Raw genomic sequence first — 25,108 nt, 5'->3', positions numbered from 1 at the left:
GAAAGTACATCAGTCATTCAGAAAGCTGAGTAAGTTGATATAATGAAGTTAATCAGCTAGAGTATATAATCAGTAATCCAATCAATCAGCCATTCAGTTAATTATCCAATCAATCAATCACTCAGTACAATCAACCAGTCAACCAGTGTAATCAGTACACAATCAACCACTCAGTTAATCAGGTGGCATGACAGCATAACAGCAAATAACCTAATCAGACAGTCGGCCAGTTAATTAGTTCGACAGGGAACCACTTACTTCTCAATGATATTGAATTAATTATATATTTTTTGTTCCCGGAGGGTGATGGCCTGAGCTGTGATGGTTGGCAATTGGTATATAGAGGCTTGGTGAGAGGGCTAACCCCCCCCCCCCATTTTTATGCTGATAATCTCCTTACCTCCCCCTTGTTTGTGGGGCTGGGAGTCACCCCCATCCACTCCTGAGTTAATGACCCTAATTGCTTGTTTTGAACGGTCCACATGTGCGCCTATATATGCCGACAAGTGTGCTCCACACCTGCGTATATGGCAGCTGCAGGTGTATACTGACCAACACGTGTACAAACTAACGCAATAATGGAATTTATGATTTAAGAGTACAAATGTTATGAGTGAGGTGTGAGGGTGTGTGAGTTATGCCCTCACACTCTCACAGTACATGTAATGACATGTGCTGAACAGTACATTATGTCGTGTTGGACCACCAGAAAGTACACTATGTCGTGTTGGACCACCAGAAAGTACACTATGTCGTGTTGGACCACCAGAAAGTACACTATGTCGTGTTGGACCACCAGAAAGTACACTATGTCGTGTTGGTCCACCAGAAAGTACACTATGTCGTGTTGGTCCACCAGAAAGTACACTATGTCGTGTTGGACCACCAGAAAGTACACTATGTCGTGTTGGACCACCAGAAAGTACACTATGTCGTGTTGGACCACCAGAAAGTACATTATGTCGTGTTGGTCCACCAGAAAGTACACTATGTCGTGTTGGTCCACCAGAAAGTACACTATGTCGTGTTGGACCACCAGAAAGTACACTATGTCGTGTTGGACCACCAGAAAGTACACTATGTCGTGTTGGACCACCAGAAAGTACACTATGTCGTGTTGGACCACCAGAAAGTACACTATGTCGTGTTGGACCACCAGAAAGTACATTATGTCGTGTTGGACCACCAGAAAGTACACGTTGTCGTGTTGGACCACCAGAAAGTACACTATGTCGTGTTGGACCACCAGAAAGTACATTATGTCGTGTTGGACCACCAGAAAGTACACTATGTCGTGTTGGACCACCAGAAAGTACACTATGTCGTGTTGGACCACCAGAAAGTACACTATGTCGTGTTGGACCACCAGAAAGTACATTATGTCGTGTTGGACCACCAGAAAGTACACTATGTCGTGTTGGACCACCAGAAAGTACACTATGTCGTGTTGGACCACCAGAAAGTACACTATGTCGTGTTGGTCCACCAGAAAGTACACGTTGTCGTGTTGGTCCACCAGAAAGTACACGTTGTCGTGTTGGACCACCAGAAAGTACATTATGTCGTGTTGGACCACCAGAAAGTACACGTTGTCGTGTTGGTCCACCAGAAAGTACACGTTGTCGTGTTGGACCACCAGAAAGTACACGTTGTCGTGTTGGTCCACCAGAAAGTACACGTTGTCGTGTTGGTCCACCAGAAAGTACACGTTGTCGTGTTGGTCGACCAGAAAGTACACGTTGTCGTGTTGGTCCACCAGAAAGTACATTATGTCGTGTTGGACCACCAGAAAGTACACGTTGTCGTGTTGGACCACCAGAAAGTACACTATGTCGTGTTGGTCCACCAGAAAGTACACTGTGTCGTGTTGGTCCACCAGAAAGTACACGTTGTCGTGTTGGTCCACCAGAAAGTACATTATGTCGTGTTGGACCACCAGAAAGTACACGTTGTCGTGTTGGACCACCAGAAAGTACACGTTGTCGTGTTGGTCCACCAGAAAGTACATTATGTCGTGTTGGACCACCAGAAAGTACACGTTGTCGTGTTGGACCACCAGAAAGTACACGTTGTCGTGTTGGACCACCAGAAAGTACACGTTGTCGTGTTGGTCCACCAGAAAGTACATTATGTCGTGTTGGACCACCAGAAAGTACACGTTGTCGTGTTGGACCACCAGAAAGTACACTATGTCGTGTTGGTCCACCAGAAAGTACACTGTGTCGTGTTGGTCCACCAGAAAGTACACGTTGTCGTGTTGGTCCACCAGAAAGTACATTATGTCGTGTTGGACCACCAGAAAGTACACGTTGTCGTGTTGGACCACCAGAAAGTACACGTTGTCGTGTTGGTCCACCAGAAAGTACATGTTTTTAGAATTGAATTTAGACATACCAGAAAAGGTCTATCTATACGTTGCTATTAAACCCTAACTTAACCATCCTAGACCTAACACACGCGATTCGGAGCCTAACATAGTACATATAGGTGCTATATTAGGCCTGGGATTAAAATAAAAAAAGGGCTAAATGTGGCTTTCTAGGCTGTGTTAGTATATATATGGGTACGATTGACTGTGACACACAGTACTGTCGTTTCAGGAGGATGGTTTTGGGTACTGTGGAACACCAGTCAGCTAACCAGCTGTCAGTCAGTCAACCAGCTGTCAGCCAGTCAACCAGCGGTCAGTCAGTCAACCAGCTGTCAGTCAACCAGCGGTCAGTCAGTCAACCAGCTGTCAGTCAACCAGCGGTCAGTCAGTCAACCAGCTGTCAGTCAACCAGCTGTCAGCCAGTCAACCAGCGGTCAGTCAGTCAACCAGCTGTCAGTCAACCAGCGGTCAGTCAGTCAACCAGCTGTCAGTCAACCAGCGGTCAGTCAGTCAACCAGCTGTCAGTCAACCAGCGGTCAGTCAGTCAACCAGCTGTCAGCCAGTCAACCAGCTGTCAGCCAGTCAACCAGCTGTCAGTCAGTCAACCAGCTGTCAGTCAGTCAACCAGCTGTCAGCCAGTCAACCAGCTGTCAGTCAGTCAACCAGCTGTCAGTCAGTCAACCAGCTGTCAGCCAGTCAACCAGCTGTCAGCCAGTCAACCAGCTGTCAGTCAGTCAACCAGCTGTCAGTCAACCAGCTGTCAGCCAGTCAACCAGCTGTCAGCCAGTCAACCAGCTGTCAGCCAGTCAACCAGCGGTCAGTCAGTCAACCAGCTGTCAGTCAGTCAACCAGCTGTCAGTCAGTCAACCAGCTGTCAGTCAGTCAACCAGCTGTCAGTCAGTCAACCAGCGGTCAGTCAGTCAACCAGCTGTCAGTCAACCAGCGGTCAGTCAGTCAACCAGCTGTCAGTCAACCAGCGGTCAGTCAGTCAACCAGCTGTCAGCCAGTCAACCAGCTGTCAGCCAGTCAACCAGCTGTCAGTCAGTCAACCAGCTGTCAGTCAGTCAACCAGCTGTCAGCCAGTCAACCAGCTGTCAGTCAGTCAACCAGCTGTCAGTCAGTCAACCAGCTGTCAGTCAACCAGCTGTCAGCCAGTCAACCAGCTGTCAGCCAGTCAACCAGCTGTCAGTCAGTCAACCAGCTGTCAGTCAACCAGCTGTCAGCCAGTCAACCAGCTGTCAGCCAGTCAACCAGCTGTCAGCCAGTCAACCAGCGGTCAGTCAGTCAACCAGCTGTCAGTCAGTCAACCAGCTGTCAGTCAGTCAACCAGCTGTCAGCCAGTCAACCAGCTGTCAGTCAGTCAACCAGCTGTCAGTCAACCAGCGGTCAGTCAACCAGCGGTCAGTCAGTCAACCAGCTGTCAGTCAACCAGCTGTCAGTCAGTCAACCAGCTGTCAGTCAACCAGCTGTCAGTCAACCAGCTGTCAGTCAGTCAACCAGCTGTCAGTCAACCAGCTGTCAGCCAGTCAACCAGCAGTCAGCCAGTCAACCAGCGGTCAGTCAGTCAACCAGCTGTCAGTCAGTCAACCAGCTGTCAGTCAGTCAACCAGCTGTCAGCCAGTCAACCAGCTGTCAGCCAGTCAACCAGCGGTCAGTCAGTCAACCAGCTGTCAGTCAACCAGCGGTCAGTCAGTCAACCAGCTGTCAGTCAACCAGCTGTCAGTCAGTCAACCAGCTGTCAGTCAACCAGCTGTCAGTCAACCAGCTGTCAGTCAGTCAACCAGCTGTCAGTCAACCAGCTGTCAGCCAGTCAACCAGCGGTCAGTCAGTCAACCAGCGGTCAGTCAGTCAACCAGCTGTCAGTCAACCAGCGGTCAGTCAGTCAACCAGCTGTCAGCCAGTCAACCAGCTGTCAGCCAGCCAGCTGAAGAGATGCCTTCAAGTCTTCTCACTCATTTCGATATTAATTAATTTCTCTCTCCACCAACGTGGGTCTTCTTAGAGGCCATAATATTATTACTTATCTCTCTCTCTCTCTCTCTCTCTCTCTCTCTCTCTCTCTCTCTCTCTCTCTCTCTCTCTCTCTCTCTCTCTCTCTCTCTCTCTCTCTCTCTCTCTCCCTCTCTCTCTCTCTCTCTCTCTCTCTCTCTCTCTCTCTCTCTCTCTCTCTCTCTCCCTCTCTCTCTCTCTCTCTCTCTCTCCCTCTCTCTCTCTCTCTCTCTCTCTCTCTCTCTCTCTCTCTCTCCCTCTCTCTCTCTCTCTCTCTCTCTCTCTCTCTCTCTCTCTCTCTCTCTCTCTCTCTCTCCTCTCTCTCTCTCTCTCTCTCTGCTCTCTCTCTCTCTCTCTCTCTCTCTCTCTCTCTCTCTCTCTCTCTCTCTCTCTCTCTCTCTGTCTCTCTCTCTCTCTCTCTCTCTCTCTCTCTCTCTCTCTCTCTCTCTCTCTCTCTCTCTCTCTCTCTCTCTCTCTGTCTCTGTCTCTCTCTCTCTCTCTCTCTCTCTCTCTCTCTCTCTCTCTCTCTCTCTCTCTCTCTCTCTCTCTCTGTCTCTCTCTCTCTCTCTCTCTCTCTCTCTCTCTCTCTCTCTCTCTCTGTCTCTCTCTCTCTCTCTCTCTCTCTCTCTCTCTCTCTCTCTCGCGCGCGCGCGCGCGCGCGCGAGTCAATCTCTTTAAGGAAGCCTCATATGTATGTCTTAATTTTCATTGGTTACTGGTCCTGTCGTGATGAATTGAAGCCTTAGGTTAATTATCTGCTCGATGCCCCCCCCCCTATCCTGTCCCCCCTCACCTGGAACCCGTCCCCCCTCGCCTGGAACACCAGGGAATACTAGAGAACACTACAGAACACCAGAGAACACTACAGAACACCAGAGAACACTACAGAACACCAGAGAACACTCACGGTGACAGAGAACTTATGGCTGGGCTTGATGTTGATGGGTCTGTTCCGCTCAGTGGGAACATAGCGATAGAACTCCGTTCCATTGTGGTACCACTTAAGGGAGTACAGGCGCGTCGAACGCAGGTCATAGAAGCAGCTGAGCGTAGCGTGTCCTCCTGCAAAGGCGAACTTGGGAACGTCCACGCCTCGAAGTATGTCTCCCGCCGCACCTGCGGGAGAAGAGGATGAGGACGCATTAGAGGAACGTTCCCCAGCAGGCTCCCCCTTGAAGAGCCTTTGAAGGGATAGGCAGGGACTCAAGCCCTACCTGTCCCTCAGGCACGGCTTGAGGAGCAGAACTCTGAGAACCAGGTACAGGTAAACAGTCGCGCCAGGTGTGGTGAAGGGAAGCTGCAAGCAGGAACGCACGCAGCACCTGGGGAAGGAAGGGTAAAGTGAAGAGAGGAGAGGGTGGTATTCTAGAGCATGTACACATTAAGGCCTCTGCAGGCACCCAGCTCGTCCCCCATCAGGTCAGAGTAGGTCTCCAGCGTCACCTGGGGAAGGGGAGAGGAGTATGACACACAATATCTTCCCACTAGGGTCACAATGGGTCCCAGGGAGGTCCAAAACCCTATGTGTATAGAGCAAGGGGGAATTATACCACAAACATTCCCAGATAATTCCTAGCAAATTCCCAGGAAGTTCCCAGCTGTCCCCCCGGAAAATCCCAGGAATACGATAAGGTTACTAATCGTGTGTTGGCAGAAACGGGTCAACTTAATCTTGGGGCTGGTGTTATTTCCGCATATCAAAAGGAGTATTAACTGAAGGCCGCCAAGTTAAGTGACCTCGGCGGGTATTGGAAGCCAGCGGATTGTCAAAGGTTCCCCCCCCCTCCTTCCCTATTATTCCTGAGGATTTTCTTCACTTGTATTTTGAGTTGATGTAATGTTTGGCATTGATGGCTCGGGCGGGTAGGCGGTTCCATGGGTTTGTAACCCTGTGGATCATAAAATATCTCATGTTTGTTGGTCCAATATTGCGGCTTGTCGAGCTCGGCGCTGTCGCCTGCTGCTGTGTGTTACACGGGACCTTTTAGAGACGTGGTCTCGACCTCCCTACTCGCCGGGGCTTCGAGACCTGCGCTCTTCGTCGCTGGCCGCTACTGTCCCGGCGGTCGAGTATCGGGAGAATGATTGAGCGCCATGATGAGCATGTCATGATGAGCTTGTCATGATGAGCATGTCATGATGAGCATGTGTTTACCGTACATGCAATACTTTGCATTTGGCAATATCATCTGCCAGTCTTCAGGCCATTTGCTCAGTTCTTGGAAAAATTACTTTGTCACGCCTTAATGACTTTTTTGCGTCACCCTTTATCGTAGATATTCGTGTCACCTGCGAATTTGTTGCTTTTATTTCGTAATTTGTGTAGTTTAAATACATTAAACAAAATGAGTTGACATCAAGAGAGAGCCTTGCGGTACTCCAGTGACAAATGTTTTATCATCAGCTTCTTCTCCATTTAGGACGACCTTTTGATATCTATTTTAACCATAGTAGCATCCATTCTAGCATGTTGCTGTTTATTCCATGTGTTTGTAGGTTCTGGGCCAGTCCTTCTTGCGGTAGTCTATTAAATCCATTAGTTTGGTGTTGATCTTGAGCCCTATCATGCTCTGGAGGGTTATTAAGGCCACCACAATGCCTCACTCACCAAACAGCAAGTATACTTTAACCCTAAACATAGTCCACGACTAAAGTAAACTCTAATTGGTATACGCACTGAGAGGCTGTCTTTTTATTTATTTATTTATTTATTTATTTATACCTCTTTATAGAGAGATTTATACCTCTGAGTGTATAAATCCCTTTACAAAATCTTTAGAGAAGTCCCTAAACACATAATCTCGTGCGCCCTCCTCCTTATTGCTGTCTGTCGAATATAAACATGATACAAAATACTGTGTGCATATAGTGGAATAATATGAAAACGTATTTCAGTTGTAAATATAAAATTCAACACGTATCCAGCAATGATAGACCCGAGGACGTTGAGCGCAGAGAAGGCAAGATGGCGGAGGCTAGTGATGATCCCCGTCCTCATCTCTGCAGGTGGAGACTGAGCAAGTTGGGGGCCCTCCTCCACAAGTTGACGTCTGCTGAAGCCTCCCTCAGGGCGCTGACATCTCTTCCCTGGATCAGCTCTGCCTCAGCGACTGTCTCGTTACCTGTCCAGAGGGTGACGTCGACCTCGGGGGAGTAACTAGTCTGTCTCTCTGTCTCTGTCGCCTGGCCGCAAGTCTGAGGCCAGGCCGAGGTGTGCCACTTATTCCCAAACTTTGTATCCGTGTTGTGGTCCAGGCACCTGGCTTCACCAAGCCAGGTCCAGGCACCTGGCTTCACCGAGCCAGGTCCAGGCACCTGGCTTCACCGAGCCAGGTCCAGGCACCTGGCTTCACCGAGCCAGGTCCAGGCACCTGGCTTCACCGAGCCAGGTCCAGGCACCTGGCTTCACCGAGCCAGGTCCAGGCACCTGGCTTCACCAAGCCAGGTCCAGGCACCTGGCTTCACCAAGCCAGGTCCAGGCACCTGGCTTCACCGAGCCAGGTCCAGGCACCTGGCTTCACCAAGCCAGGTCCAGGCACCTGGCTTCACCAAGCCAGGTCCAGGCACCTGGCTTCACCGAGCCAGGTCCAGGCACCTGGCTTCACCAACATAGCCAGGTGCTACACCAGCAAGCTGAGCCAGGTCCTGGAGAAGATGGCGGGGTCAGGAAAGGCGCCAACAACGCTGCCTCGGGGTAATAAAGCAGACGACGGAGTGTGTGCACGATCCTCCGTCCCAACCCCCGGCTCAACGCTGTCTCTTGTCTCATCAACGCTCGTCGTGTGTGTGTGTGTGTGTGTGTGTGTGTGTGTGTGTGTGTGTGTGTGTGTGTGTGTGTGTGTGTGTGTGTGTGTGTGTGTGTGTGTAAGAGAGAGAGAGAGAGAGAGAGAGAGAGAGAGAGAGAGAGAGAGAGAGAGAGAGAGAGAGAGAGAGAGAGAGAGAGAGAGAGACAGACAGAGAGAGACAGAGAGAGACAGAGAGACAGAGAGAGAGAGACAGAGAGAGAGAGAGAGAGAGAGAGAGAGAGAGAGAGAGAGAGAGAGAGAGACAGAGAGAGAGAGAGAGAGAGAGAGAGAGAGAGAGAGAGAGAGAGAGAGAGAGAGAGAGAGAGAGAGAGAGAGAGAGAGCCACAATCATCTCACTTTATGTCTCAGGAATGTAGAATAAGCTTTACAAACAACATTATTCACCTCGTGATACACCACAAGATGATTGTTATTGTCAAATTGTATAAACATATGTGGTATAATGTATCAAGTAAGACCATTGTGATGTTGTTGATGGTGTGGATGTTGACGTGGATGGCGGGAGTGGCTCTGGACCTCCACATGCGCCGCCAGATGGCACTCCAGGCGCTGCTGGACGCCCACAGGCGCCAGCTGCTGGCCCTGCTGGACGCCCAAAGGCGCCACCTGCTGGACTTCTGGTGGCGTCCGATGCAGCTGGACCTGCCTGGACTCCTCGAGAACCACCTCGTCCTTCCTGAGGCTGATGTCGCCGCCAGGAGCTGCCTGCAGCAGGTGTCGAGGTTGGCACGCCTGGCTGGACACCCCCTGTGGGACGCCGTACCGTTTCTGGGGTGCTTGACGGGTCTGTGGCGACGGTACAGGGAGGTACAGAGGCTGCACAGCGTCCACCAGAAGCCCACAGTGCTCTATGCTGGGATCAGCATGGCCAACTGGGCCCAATTATTAGCGTTTATAGTGATCACCGTCATCCTGTGGGAGGGAGGCCATCTGCAGGGAGGAGGAGACCAGGAGCGAGGAGGAGACCAGCTAGAGGGAGGAGGAGATCAGCAGGAGGGAGGAGGAGATCAGCAGGAGGGAGAAGGGGAGCAGCAGGAGGAAGGAGGAAACCAGCAGCAGGAAGGAGGAGACCAGCAGGAAGGAGTGAAGGAGGAAGGAGAGGGAGCCACCAGTCTTCTCACCAACAAACAGTTCCTCACGGAAGACGTCGCGGACATTTTAGTCTACTCCCTCGTGCCTTACGACGACGACGGCGTCATCGACCGCTCCAGAACTGTCCAGTTCTCAACCGTCAGCGAGTCTTGGCGGATGAAGCGACACCTCAAGCTCCTGCGGGACTGCATCGCTCACCACCTGCCGAGGTATTACCCGAAGAAGACCAGGAAGGAGACCGCGAAGCGCTTCATGCGCAACCTGCACGTGGTCCTGTACGTGCCTGACGCCGTCTACAGGATCACGGCGCTGCGACAGTTTACATCCTCGGTGAGCTTCGGCCCCGCAGTACACCCCAAGAACAGGGCGAGGTGTGAGATGCACATGGTAGATGAGGCAAGTAGACTAAACATACACCCCTTCGTGTCCGATCTGGGCTTCGTAGCAGTTTACGGATACTCGTACTACACCTTCGTGCCCCTCAAGCCCCTCACCCTCACGGTCAACAAGCTACAACTTGAGGGTCACATTCGTCACTTTGATCAGCTTAAAATAAATCAACTTGGACTGAAGAAAACAATCATTTTCGGTAACCCGGAAGCTCCCTGAGTCACCCATGACCCGCCATGACTCTTTTGAATAGTTAAGCTGCAGCTCTTGGGCTCAGAGCGGTTATCTCATTGAACCTGGCCGTGTTCATACATTATAATTAGTGTATAAAATAGTAAACATATGTTGTATAATTTATCAAGAGTTTTGTAATGTATGTCAATGGGTAATAGAAAAATAATACACACCCATTGACCCAAAAAAAATCTTGAAAAAATCTCCCTGAGGAAGATTTTCTTTCTTTCCATCATTGAGAAAGAAAGAAAAAATCTCCATCTGGAAGATTTTCTTTCTTTCTTTATCATTGAGAAAGAAAGCTTAAAGTTCGTGCTACAGAAAGAAAGTACACACACACACAGGTGTGTGTGTGTGTGTGTGTGTGTGTGGCCAGGTGTGTGTGTGTGTGGCCAGGTGTGTGTGTGTGGCCAGGTGTGTGTGTGTTTTAAATAAACTCTATTTTACCAAAAATCACAGTGTTGTTCAGTCCAAATTTGTTTACTTTAATCTGATCGAAGCCAAAAAGCTGACCCTGGCGCTGAAGCTTGTGTATGACGGAGACCAGAGGCCACAGCGGCTCCTCGCTGAACTCCGAGTCTCCGTGGGCTATTATGAAGGCCAACTCTGGCACGAACGGCTTTACCTGTACTTTACCTTCCGCTCCCAGCAAGTGCATCTCGCACCTCGCCCTGTTGTAGGGGTCGATGGCGGGACCGAAGCTGACCGATGATGTAAACTGCCGTAGGATAGTTTTCCTAAACACGAAGTCGGTCAGGTAGAGAATTACATGTAAGTTTCTCATGTAGTGGTTGGCTAGCTTGACCCTGGTGTGTCTGGGGTAGAACTTGGGGAGGTATTCTGTGAGGCAGTCCCGCAGGTTCTTCAGGTACCACCACTGCATCCGCCAAGACTCGCTGACGGTTGAGAACTGGACAGTTCTGGAGCGGTCGATGACGCCGTCGTCGTCGTAAGGCACGAGGGAGTAGACTAAAATGTCCGCGACGTCTTCCGTGAGGAACTGTTTGTTGGTGAGAAGACTGGTGGCTCCCTCTCCTTCCTCCTTCACTCCTTCCTGCTGGTCTCCTCCTTCCTGCTGCTGGTTTCCTCCTTCCTCCTGCTGCTCCCCTTCTCCCTCCTGCTGATCTCCTCCTCCCTCCTGCTGATCTCCTCCTCCCTCTAGCTGGTCTCCTCCTCGCTCCTGGTCTCCTCCTCCCTGCAGATGGCCTCCCTCCCACAGGATGACGGTGATCACTATAAACGCTAATAATTGGGCCCAGTTGGCCATGCTGATCCCAGCATAGAGCACTGTGGGCTTCTGGTGGACGCTGTGCAGCCTCTGTACCTCCCTGTACCGTCGCCACAGACCCGTCAAGCACCCCAGAAACGGTACGGCGTCCCACAGGGGGTGTCCAGCCAGGCGTGCCAACCTCGACACCTGCTGCAGGCAGCTCCTGGCGGCGACATCAGCCTCAGGAAGGACGAGGTGGTTCTCGAGGAGTCCAGGCAGGTCCAGCTGCATCGGACGCCACCAGAAGTCCAGCAGGTGGCGCCTTTGGGCGTCCAGCAGGGCCAGCAGCTGGCGCCTGTGGGCGTCCAGCAGCGCCTGGAGTGCCATCTGGCGGCGCATGTGGAGGTCCAGAGCCACTCCCGCCATCCACGTCAACATCCACACCATCAACAACATCACAATGGTCTTACTTGATACATTATACCACATATGTTTATACAATTTGACAATAACAATCATCTTGTGGTGTATCACGAGGTGAATAATGTTGTTTGTAAAGCTTATTCTACATTCCTGAGACATAAAGTGAGATGATTGTGGCTCTCTCTCTCTCTCTCTCTCTCTCTCTCTCTCTCTCTCTCTCTCTCTCTCTCTCTCTCTCTCTCTCTCTCTCTCTCTCTCTCTCTCTCTCTCTCTCTCTCTCTCTCCCCCTCACCGCGGTGGAGGTGAGAAAGACGCTGGTATCCTCAACCAACACTCCGCCAAGGGGTTGAATGAGCGCCCTGTGTTGACACAACCTGCCCCGGAGATGCTGTGGCGCCCCCCTGAGGGGAGGGGGAGATGGGGGGGAGGGGAAGGAAATGGGGGGAGGGGAAGGAAATGGGGGGAAGGGGGAGATGAGGGGAAGGGAAGGAGATGGGGGCTATCGCTCATACTCACGGAAGATATCGCTTATACTTATAAATCGACCGCGATTTACCCACAGCGACAGCGATTTACCCACAGCGACCGCGATTTACCCACAGCGACCGCGATTTACCCACAGCGACCGCGATTTACCCACAGCGATCGCGATTTACCCACAGCGACAGCGATTTACCCACAGCGACCGCGATTTACCCACAGCGATCGCGATTTACCCACAGCGACAGCGATTTACCCACAGCGACAGCGATTTACCCACAGCGACCGCGATTTACCCACAGCGACCGCGATTTACCCACAGCGACAGCGATTTACCCACAGCGACAGCGATTTACCCACAGCGACCGCGATTTACCCACAGCGACCGCGATTTACCCACAGCGATCGTGATTTACCCACAGCGACCGCGATTTACCCACAGCGACCGCGATTTACCCACAGCGACCGCGATTTACCCACAGCGACAGCGATTTACCCACAGCGACAGCGATTTACCCACAGCGACCGCGATTTACCCACAGCGACAGCGATTTACCCACAGCGACCGCGATTTACCCACAGCGATCGCGATTTACCCACAGCGACAGCGATTTACCCACAGCGACCGCGATTTACCCACAGCGATCGCGATTTACCCACAGCGACCGCGATTTACCCACAGCGACCGTGATTTACCCACAGCGACCGCGATTTACCCACAGCGATCGTGATTTACCCACAGCGATCGTGATTTACCCACAGCGACCGCGATTTACCCACAGCGATCGTGATTTACCCACAGCGACCGTGATTTATCCACAGCGACCGTGATTTATCCACAGCGACCGTGATTTATCCACAGCGACCGTGATTTACCCACAGCGACAGCGATTTACCCACAGCGACAGCGATTTACCCACAGCGATCGTGATTTACCCACAGCGATCGTGATTTACCCACAGCGACCGTGATTTACCCACAGCGACCGTGATTTACCCACAGCGACAGCGATTTACCCACAGCGACAGCGATTTACCCACAGCGACCGCGATTTATCCACAGCGATCGTGATTTATCCACAGCGACCGTGATTTATCCACAGCGACCGCGATTTACCCACAGCGACCGCGATTTATCCACAGCGACCGTGATTTATCCACAGCGACCGTGATTTATCCACAGCGACCGTGATTTATCCACAGCGACCGTGATTTATCCACAGCGACCGTGATTTATCCACAGCGACCGTGATTTATCCACAGCGACCGTGATTTATCCACAGCGACCGTGATTTATCCACAGCGACAGCGATTTACCCACAGCGATCGTGATTTATCCACAGCGACCGTGATTTATCCACAGCGACAGTGATTTATCCACAGCGACCGTGATTTATCCACAGCGACAGCGATTTACCCACAGCGACAGCGATTTACCCACAGCGACCGTGATTTATCCACAGCGATCGCGAGAAGCCGCCATTAGCGAGCGATAGTGTCCGTTATGAGTACTGTACCGCCTCATTAACTTACAACTGCACTGTAACCACTACGGCTGCCACCAGTGGGAGCTGATGGTACAGTGAAGATACAGTTACGTCCCTATATTTGTACCCTGATATTTTTATATTTGTACCCTAATATCCTTCTATTTGTACTCTAATATAATTCTATTTGTACCACGAATATCCTTCTATCCCCTAATATCCCTCTATTTGTACCCTAATATCCAGGCGATGAGTCACAATAACGTGGCTAAAGTATGTTGACCAGACCACACACTAGAAGGTGAAGGGACGACGACGTTTCGGTCCGTCCTGGACCATTCTCAAGTCGAAACGTCGTCGTCCCTTCACCTTCTAGTGTGTGGTCTGGTCAATCTACCACTAATATCCTTCTATTTGTACCATAATATCCTTCTATCTGTACCATAATATCCCATCCTGCTACCGTGGCGGTACTCACGGTAACCACGTGCTCTAGAGTACCAGTATGTAGTGATGAACCACCAGTCAGTAAACTTCTTGTACTATTCAGTCAATCAACTCCGGAGAAAATGAAGGAAAAAAAATCAAATTTAAATATTCCTAGGTCTAGTATAGCACATATATGAACTATATTAGGTCTAAGGTGGCGTGTATTAAGCCTAGTATTGCTAGGTTTGGTTAAGTCTTATATTTATGCTGTTGAAAAGGTTTCTAGTTTGTCCAAGTATATAAAAGTAAACGTTTGTGTTACTGATTTTGGTTTTTAAAAATTGTTTGAACAAAAGCCAACCAGTCCAGAACTCTACTGAATTCACTGAGAGGTTCTGGGGGCCAGGAACTGGAGCCCAACCATGATTTCTACAGTCGGAGCTGACACCCTACAGTAGGGTCAACCGGACACCAGAGTGCTGACACCCTACAGTAGGGTCAACCGGACACCAGAGTGCTGACACCCTACAATAGGGTCAACCGGACACCAGAGTGCTTACACCCTACAGTAGGGTCAACCGGACACCAGAGTGCTGACACCCTACAGTAGGGTCAACCGGACACCAGAGTGCTTACACCCTACAGTAGGGTCAACCGGACACCAGAGTGCTGACACCCTACAGTAGGGTCAACCGGACACCAGAGTGCTTACACCCTACAGTAGGGTCAACCGGACACCAGAGTGCTGACACCCTACAGTAGGGTCAACCGGACACCAGAGTGCTTACACCCTACAGTAGGGTCAACCGGACACCAGAGTGCTGACACCCTACAATAGGGTCAACCGGACACCAGAGTGCTTACACCCTACAGTAGGGTCAACCGGACACCAGAGTGCTGACACCCTACAGAGCACACTAACTACAACACCAAAAAAAATACAACCACAAGAACGGTTATAAATCACCACAATAAATCCAGGTCAGAGTATAACACCTGTAAGAGAGCTGGGAGGGGGGTTGGTTACTTGTAATTATGACTCTGTCAGAAACGGCCAACAGCTGGTGTGATTGATAACGACCCTCGGAGTCTTTCACCACCTTCTTAGAACTGTGATCTTGCACGACTTCACACTTCTGGAGCTGTGATCTTGCACGACCACACACACTTCTGGAGCTGTGATCTTGCACGACCACACACACTTCTGGAGCTGTGATCTTGCACGTTGCACGGCCACAGTCACCTGAGCACCACACACACACAGGGCCGGTATGAGGATCACACTCCAGCAGTGGCGACACTCACACTATAATGTGTGAGGAGGTGTGAGGTTGTGGAGCACACCAGTGTAGCAAGTCAAGAGGTGGAGCAGTCGACATTATACCCGTATGTGTTACTTCTACCGTCAGGATAGACAAGGCATTTACATTTATAACCAAAATTCATTGAAAATATATATATATATATATATATATATATATATATATATATATATATATATATATATATATATATATATATATATATATATATATATATATATATATATATATATGCGAACAAGCCTGAATGGTCCCCAGGACTATATGCGACTGAAAACTCACACCCCAGAAGTGACTCGAACCCATACTCCCAGGAGCAACGCAACTGGTATTATATATATATATATATATATATATATATATATATATATATATATATATATATATATATATATATATATATATATATATATATATATATATATATATATATATTTCATGCCCATGACACCACTCTTAACTTTTACATGTGAAAGGGAAGACATACCAACTACTACGAAGTTAATTAATCATGATGCAGGTCACATTTGCAGCAGAAAAAAAGCAACATTTGCAGCGATAACTAGACAATATGATGTTGCAAATGGGCGCTGTAGGTATACGAGGGGGAGACTTAGTGTTCCGTGACGAAGGTAACATCTTGGGAATGAAGTTTGACTCTTCAATTACCATGAAAAGTCACGTGTTTAACCTGACAAGCAAGACACATACTACAACACACTAACGTGTTTCCTCACACTCCAAAACGCACACTGACCACTTCGCAGCACACTCTAGAGTGGTTCACGGGAATTATCATACAAAATGTATATTACAAATTTCACCAAACATTAAGAAAATATCCACCATTCAACATTTTCTACCAATTCCATTTCACTACTCACACCTTCCTCACTCCCTCACACACCCATTCTCCATGTCAGCCCTCTACCCCGCGGCCTCATTAAATTCAGCATAATGTCCTTGTCCATTCCTTCCATATAGGCAAACCATACCCCCCCCTCCTCTCTCTCTCTCTCTCTCTCTCTTACCCTCTGTCATCTACGACTTCGTCGGGTAGGCGCTTCCATGGGTTATAACCCTATGGGTGGAACAGCATCTCCTGCTTTCAGTAATACAATGTGGCTTGTTGAGCTCCACGCTGTTGTCCCGTGCTGTGCCCTACACCTCACCGATAAATTAAGTGTTCCTTATTAATACCCTCCAACCGCACTATGAAATCACAATGGCAGGTCTCTGGGAATCACCAGAAGAAACCTGTATCTTAAGATGATATTCAATTGCAAGGAGCCGTGACCTGTCAGGACAGGCCATAGGATAGACCTGAGAGTCCATGGCCTGAGAGTCCATGGCCTGAGAGTCCATGGCCTGAGAGTCCAGTCACAGTAACACCAGATGGATTAAGAAAGTCAGTATTCTTTACCTGCAGAAATTCCCAGCCTCTTTTGTTTGGAGGAACTCTTGAAATATTTCGCCAGTCCGCGGGGGACCCCTCTACTCTAGCTGACACATTATGCTCGACTGGGAACCCTAGACGATGTTGAAAGTACCAATTCTGAATGTTATAACCAGCCCGAGTGTGAGCGGAGAATGAAGCCGACTGTGCTACAAGATTGTTGTTGTTTAAGATTCGCTACCTGGAACAAAAAGTTCCAAGTAGCACGGGCTATGGTGAGCCCGTAGTGGACTGTTTTTACTACAAGAGCAGGCAGATAACAGGTCCACACTAGCGAGACAACACAGGTAAACAAAGGCACTGATATCTTTAACACACTGCACAATTACCACCCACTGAACTCTTCACGTCGTGAACTTTACCGATAAATTCCTCAAAAATATAAGTTTTAATTAGGGGTAAACTTGTTAATTAATCTGTATTAAGGGGGAGATTACCCACGAAACTTGGGAACTTAAGATCACAAAGGAATACGTAATTGATTGAGTTTAAAGAATAAACAAATCTAAATGAATATCTTACTGAAGATGTTTGTAAGGAGGAAGAATACCCAGGTGAAGGTTGGCTGTCATGCCTGATGTGTCTCAGCTTCTAGCTCTATCTGTCAGTCTTTCCTAAACATCTGGAAAGCGACGGTCTCGCTTCATGCAGGTCGGCGTTCAATCCCCGACCGTCCAAGTGGTTGGGCACCATTCCTTTCCCCCCGTCCCATCCCAGATCGTTATCCTGATCCCTTCCAAGTGTAATATAGTCGTAACCCTGGAAACACAAACCGAAACTGTCTCTATTTCCCGCTTGTTACAACTTGTAATAAAGTTGTTACATCTTGGCTTAACGTGTTTATGACGTATTAGAACGTTGTTACAACTTGCTATATTGGTTGTTATAACTGGTTAGGAGGTGTTAAAACTTGTTCGAACGTTGTACCAACGTCGTAGTTTCGGTGTGTTTGGCGGGAATGGCTTAGTACTTTCTCCTCATAATTAATTACCTTATCTTGCCATTCTCTTAAGTCTTCTTTTGAAATGTCCGGCCTAGTTTGGTACTTGCTGTTAATCTGCAAATGTTATTGTCTAATAATGTGTAATTAATACATACATGTGCACACTCATCCCAGGACGGTCTTCAAGACATACATACACACATATGTACACCACACACACACACACACACACACACACACACACACACACACACACACACACACACACACACACACACACACACACACACACACACACACACACACACAAATGGAATGCATTAGGCAGTGATGTGGTGGAGGCTGACTCCATACACAATTTCAAGTGTAGATATGATAGAGCCCAATAGGCTCAGGAACCTGTACACCAGTTGATTGACGGTTGAGAGGCGGGACCAAAGAGCCAGAGCTCAACCCCCGCAAACACAACTAGGTGAGTACACACACACACACACACACACACACACACACACACACACACACACACACACACACCCCAGGACAGTCATCTTGAGGTTATCTTGAGATGATTTCAGGGCTTAGCGTCCCCGCGGCCCGGACCTCGACCAGGCTTCCTTTTTGTTACCCCCCCCCAAGAAACAACCCGTAGCAGCTGTCTAACTCCCAGGTACCTATTTACTGCTAGGTGAACATAGGCATCAGGGAGGTGAAAGAGACTCTGCCCATTTGTTTCCGCCTCCGCCGGGGATTGAACCCGGAACCTTAGGACTACGAATCCAGAGCGCTGTCCACTCAGCCGTCAGGTCATGGGGGAACCAATCTCAACAATTCCCCAGTGAAGTCCTTCTCGACCTCGTTTCTAGAGGCTGAATATGACAGCTTTTAATATTGTTGGACACTGTAACTAGTCTGTATTGCAACTACAGACGTAGTTACAATACAAACTATACCCTGGAAACACAAACCGAAACTCTCTCTATTTTCAGCTTGTTACAACTTGTAATAAAGTTGTTACATCTTGGCTTAACGTGTTTATGACGTATTAGAACGTCGTTATAACTTGCTATATTGGTTGTTATAACTGGTTAGGTGGTGTTAAAACTTGTTCGAACGTTGTACGAACGTCGTAGTTTCGGTGTGTGTTTGGTGGGAGTCTGTATTGTAACTACATCGTAGTTACAATACAAACTAGTTACAGAGAGAGTTACAGTCATTCCGGGTATTTTGTTTTGCCTTATGCTAATTGTCATATTTTACATATTTTAAGGTTCATCGTTAACTTATAGAGAATTATATAGCTATACTTCAAATTAGTTTTTACGTCAGTTCTATAGTCAATAGTTTACTATGTGCGAGCAGTCATAGACCACTGGATCCGGAACGTATGACTTATTGTGGAAATTGTATAATTAACATGGGGTTAATTTGCATACATGCACAGACGAGAGGTTTGGCTTTGAATACTAACTTTTAGTATAGTTTAGAAGGGTAATATACGGCAGCTAGGGTACACCTGCTGTGATAGCTAGGACGCTCTACTAGGATAACTAAGCCGCTCTACTAGGATAACTAGGACTCTACTAGGATAACTAGGCCGCTCTACAAGGATAACTAGGACTACTAGGATAACTAGGACTCTACTAGGATAACTAAGCCGCTCTACTAGGATAACTAGGACTCTACTAGGATAACTAGACCGCTCTACTAGGATAACTAAGCCGCTCTACTAGGATAACTAAGCCGCTCTACTAGGACAACTAGGACTCTTACTAGGATATCCAGGCCGCTCTACTAGGATAACTAAGCCGCTCTACTAGGACAACTAGGATTCTACTAGGATAACTAGACCGCTCTACTAGGATAACTAAGCCGCTCTACTAGGATAACTAAGCCGCTCTACTAGGACAACTAGGACTCTACTAGGATAACTAGACCGCTCTACTAGGATAACTAAGCCGCTCTACTAGGATAACTAGGACTCTACCAGGATAACTAGACCGCTCTACTAGGATATCCAGGCCGCTCTACTAGGATAACTAAGCCGCTCTACTAGGACAACTAGGACTCTACTAGGATAACTAGACCGCTCTACTAGGATAACTAGGCCGCTCTACTAGGGATAACTAAACCGCTCTACTAGGACAACTAGGATATCAAGGCCACTCTACTAGGATTACTAGGTCTCTACTAGGATAACTAGGCCGCACTTCTAGGTCAACTAAGCCGCTCTACTATGACAACTAGGACTCTACTAGGGGTAACTAAGAGTCTCTACTAGGAGACAGTACTCACCACTAGCGACCAGCAGGGCCAGAAGACACAGGCACTCCAGTGCCACGGTATGAAGCCATTTGCCCATATCTGGCACAGTCTGCCTTCCAATTCCACGAATTTACTAATAAAAACCGCAAAGTTACCTCCCAAGATTAGCCAATTAGATCAGTTCCCAAACAGCCGAGCCCACAGAACCAGGGTGAAGATTGGTTTCGAATGCTGTAATTCGGGTGTATTGGGAGAGATAGAGTTCCTTGTTTTGAGTGTTTTTGTTTTGGGGTGAAAGGGGACACGTGGTAGAGGGGAGAGGGAGGGCGAGGCGCGTCCGTCCTCCTTGGTGGTCAGAGGGATACTGAGGGTTTGCGAAAGCTCTTGCGAGGCGTTCATCATATCTTCAGCTGCCAAATGATACCAGCTGACTCGGTCGTACCTTTGGTGCGTGCGTGTGTGTGTGTGTGTGCGTGTGTGTGTGTGTGTGTGTGTGTATGTGTGTGTGTGTGTGTGTGTGTGTGTGTGTGTGTGTGTGTGTGTGTGTGTGTGTGTGTGTGTGTGTTGTGTGTGTGTGTGTGTGTGTGTGTGTGTGTGTGTGTGTGTGTGTGTGTGTGTGTGTGTGTGTGTGTGTGTGTGGGCGCGCGGATATTAATTTTATGGCTGGGCTCGCCCACCTAAGTGACTTCCTCAGTCATAAAACTATATATAACTATTCGTACTTCCTTACACACATACATGTGCTGAATATATTTCTGCAGCGCATCCCGGGAACGCACGCGCACGCACCCTCAAGCACGCACGCGCACGCACGCACACACACACACGCACATATTAGGCTAGTCCCAGAACTAAGAGGCATGAGTTACGAAGAAAAGCTGCGAGAAATGCACCTTACGACACTAGAAGACAGAAGAGTAAGGGGAGACATGATCACTACCTATAAAATTCTCAGAGGAATTGACAGGGTAGATAAAGATATACTGCTTAACACGGGTGGTACGCGAACAAGGGGACACAGGTGGAAACTGAGTACCCACATGAGCCACAGGGACATTAGAAGGAACTTTTTCAGTGTCAGAGTAGTTAACAGATGGAATGCATTAGGCAGTGATGTGGTGGAGGCTGACTCCATACACAGTTTCAAATGTAGATATGATAGAGCCCAGTAGGCTCAGGAACCTGTACACCAGTTGATTGAGAGTTGTGAGGCGGGACCAAAGAGCCAGAGCTCAACCCCCACAAGCACAATTAGGTGAGTACACACACACACACACACACACACACACACACACACACACACACACACACACACACACACACACACACACACACACACACACGAGTACGCCGCCTCATCATGAAGCCCCCATCTGAAGAAACACATAAGGAAACTGGGAAAGGTTCAGAAGTTTGCGACGAGACTCGTCCCAGAGTTACGAGGGATGGGGTATGAGGAACGCCTGAGGGAACTGTGCCTTACGACACTAGAAAAAAGAAGGGAGAGGGGGGACATGATAGGAACGTATAAAATACTCAGAGGGATTGACAGAGTGGACATAGACGAAATATTCACACGGAATAGTAACAGAACGAGGGGACATGGATGGAAGCTTGAAACTCAGATGAGTCACAGAGATGTTAGGAAGTTTTCTTTTAGCGTGAGAGTAGTGGGAAAATGAAATGCACTTAAGGAACAGGTTGTGGAAGCAAACTCTGTTCATAATTTTAAAAGTAGATATGATAGGGAAATAGAACAGGAGTTATTGCTGTAAACAACCGATGGCTAGAAAGGCGGGATCCAAGAGTCAATGCTCGATCCTGCAGACACAATAGGTGAGTACACACACACACACACACACACACACACACACACACACACACACACACACACACACACACACACACGCACACACACACACACACACACACACACACACACACACACACACACACACACACACACACACACACACACACACACACACACACACACACACACACAAAGAGTCATAAACAAGTGGACCAAACTGGATGAGGAACTTCTCGAAACCAATTCGATCCACAACATGAAATGTAAAAAAAGAAAAAACTAGTGCATAAAAGGTTACAGCATAGAACAAATGATCGCCTTAAGGCGGGGCTTAAGAGCACAGATGCTGGAGCCTGCAAGCGCAACTAGGTGAGTACACCAGAGTGGAAGTGGAGATGTCTGCGGGCAACACAACAGGGAGGTCATGTGGTACTCCAGCGGTGGCTGCCAGGATGTCTGCTGACCCTTAACCCTGACAAATACAAAGTAATGAGGACAGGTGAGTAAGGGAGGGGGGTGGCTCCAGAGAGAGAGAGAGAGAGAGAGAGAGAGAGAGAGAGAGAGAGAGAGAGAGAGAGAGAGAGAGAGAGAGAGAGAGAGGGAGAGGGAGAGGGAGAGAGAGAGAGAGAGAGAGAGAGAGAGAGAGAGAGAGAGAGAGAGAGAGAGAGAGAGAGAGAGAGAGAGAGAGAGAGGGAGAGAGGGAGAGAGGGAGAGAGAGAGAGAGAGAGAGAGAGAGAGAGAGAGAGAGAGAGAGAGAGAGAGAGAGAGAGAGAGAGAGAGAGAGAGAGAGAGAGAGAGAGAGAGAGAGAGGGAGAGAGAGAGAGAGAGAGAGAGAGAGAGAGAGAGAGAGAGAGAGAGAGAGAGAGAGAGAGAGAGAGAGAGAGAGAGAGAGAGAGAGAGAGAGAGAGAGAGAGAAAGAGAGAGAGTCTTCAACACATAACCTCTCGCCCGTACAACTACACATCAACAAAATATACCATCTGCAGCACACAACAGTCTGGTAAATATGAGTAAAGGCTTCACGGACCTGCACCACCACCATATAAGCCTTTAGAACGATCGAAAAGGTAAGGTTAATAATTCTAACACGAATTTTCTCAATATTTCTTATGTTTCTTTGTACTGTCGATGGTAATTGAAAAATCACTTGTCCGAAATTCATTTTATTTCTAGTCTGACGCCTGAACGCGTTTCGTAATAACTTATTACATTTTCAAAAACTTTATACACACTCAACTGTAACCTGTAAACACGCAAAATACGTCCATACTTATATTCGCATTTGGGTGAGGTGATATGGTACAAAAGTTTGAGGTGATTGACATTTACACATGATAGAACACGAACCAATGTTCGTGTTGTTATACAAACATAAGAATGGAAGTAACTGCAGAAGGCCTATTGGCCCATGATGGTTCCTCTTGATGCTTCTATATTGGTTCAGGGTCTTGAAGTAGGTAGAACTTAGTTGTGCATTAATTGGCTGTTGATTGCTGGTGTTGACTTCTTGATGTGTAGTGCCTCGCAGATGTCAAGCCGCCTGCTATCGCTGTATCTATCGATGATTTCTGTGTTGTTTGTTACGACTTCTCTGGTGATGGTCTGGTTGTGGGAAGTTTATATGTTCCTTGATGGAACCCTTTTGCTTATGCATTGTTAATCGCCTGGAAAGAGACGTTGTTGTCTTGCCTATATACTGAGTTCTTTGGGGCTTACAGTCCCCAAGTGGACATTTGAAGGCATAGACGACGTTAGTTTTCTTCAAGGCGTTCTGCTTGGTGTCTGGAGAGTTTTTCATGAGTAGGTTGGCCGTTTTTTGGTTTTATAGTAAATCGTCAATTGCATTTTCTGATTTTTGTCTGTAGGGATAATGTTCCTATTAACAATATCTTTCAGGACCCTTTCCTCCGTTTTATGAGCCGCCGAAAAGAAGTTCCTGTAAAATAGTTTAATAGGGGGTACATGTGTTGGGGTGTTACTTGACTCTTCAGAGGTTGCATGGCGTTTCACCTTTCACCTTTCTTTTTATGATGTCTTCAAGAAAACCATTAGAGAAGTTGTTGTTGACTAGGACCTGCAAAGCCCTACAGAGTTCTTCATCAACTTGCTTCCATCCTGAGCTATGGCTGAGAGCACGGTCGACGTAAGCGTTGACAACACTCCTTTTGTACCTGTCTGGGCAGTCACTATTGGCATCGAGGCACATTCCTATGTTTGTTAGTGTAGACTACAGAAATCAGAAATCTGAGTGATTTCTAAGTGCCCCCAGAAATCACACGAGACAAGCCCATGACATCACCCTAACAAGAGAAATGTTGAATAAAAACACTTGTATAATAGACAAAACCTAAGATGTAAGAAGATTATAAATTCTTGAAGCAATCTACATAAAAGTAGAACAACCCACCATAAATATTCAAATTATGAAACTGTTCACTCTACCCACCATGAGAGTAAGAACAAGACCAGAACGTTAAGATGCTAACATAGAAGACACTGCTTCACAAACACCGCCCACTACGCTTCATTAATCTTTGTATGTACCCATATATATATATATATATATATATATATATATATATATATATATATATATATATATATATATATATATATATATATATATATATGCGAACAAGCCTGAATGGTCCCCAGGACTATATGCGACTGAAAACTCACACCCCAGAAGTGACTCGAACCCATACTCCCAGGAGCAACGCAACTGGTAACTACAGGGCGCCTTAATCCGCTTGACCATCACGGCCGGACAAAAGGAAGTGATAGCCAAGGCTATTTGAACCACTTCCCCGCCGGCAACTCGGATGGTAATCTTGGGCATAGCATTTCACAAAATCACCTCATTCTTTGGGGCACATGTGAGGAACATAAATGCGAACAAGCCTGAATGGTCCCCAGGACTATATGCGACTGAAAACTCAAGTGGTTCAAATAGCCTTGGCTATCACTTCCTTTTGTCCGGCCGTGATGGTCAAGCGGATTAAGGCGCCCTGTAGTTACCAGTTGCGTTGCTCCTGGGAGTATGGGTTCGAGTCACTTCTGGGGTGTGAGTTTTCAGTCGCATATAGTCCTGGGGACCATTCAGGCTTGTTCGCATTTGTGTTCCTCACGTGTGCCCCAAAGAATGAGGTGATTTGGTGAAATGCTATGCCCAAGATTACCATCCGAGTTGCCGGCGGGGAAGAGGTTCAAATAGCCTTGGCTATCACTTCCTTTTGTCCGGCCGTGATGGTCAAGCGGATTAAGGCGCCCTGTAGTTACCAGTTGCGTTGCTCCTGGGAGTATGGGTTCGAGTCACTTTTGGGGTGTGAGTTTTCAGTCATATATATATATATATATATATATATATATATATATATATATATATATATATATATATATATA

At 47.9% G+C, this 25,108-nt stretch overlaps 1 protein-coding gene across 8 annotated transcripts in view; it reads right to left on the bottom strand.

The window, feature by feature from the left end:
- The window catches only part of LOC123774924 (uncharacterized), an 82,426-nt gene extending 62,187 nt beyond the window's left edge, over positions 1-20,239 (bottom strand). For all 8 annotated transcript variants that reach the window (XR_011226033.1, XR_011226032.1, XR_011226034.1 and 5 more), the window contains exons 1-2: positions 19,924-20,239; positions 5,268-5,476 (exon numbers count right to left, since the gene is read on the bottom strand). Coding sequence is in view for 3 of the 8 variants with exons in the window: in XM_069319385.1 (XP_069175486.1) it covers positions 5,268-5,476; positions 19,924-19,990 (276 nt within the window). In the remaining 5 variants the exon portion in view is untranslated. The remainder of the gene's footprint in view (positions 1-5,267; positions 5,477-19,923) is intronic.
- Between the last annotated feature and the right edge of the window lie 4,869 nt (positions 20,240-25,108).

The sequence above is a fragment of the Procambarus clarkii genome, chromosome 92 (assembly GCF_040958095.1).
Source record: "Procambarus clarkii isolate CNS0578487 chromosome 92, FALCON_Pclarkii_2.0, whole genome shotgun sequence".
Taxonomy (NCBI): Eukaryota; Metazoa; Arthropoda; class Malacostraca; order Decapoda; family Cambaridae; genus Procambarus; species Procambarus clarkii.
The sequence above is the reverse complement of the archived record's forward strand: the minus strand, read 5'-3'. Positions and strand labels throughout refer to the sequence as shown.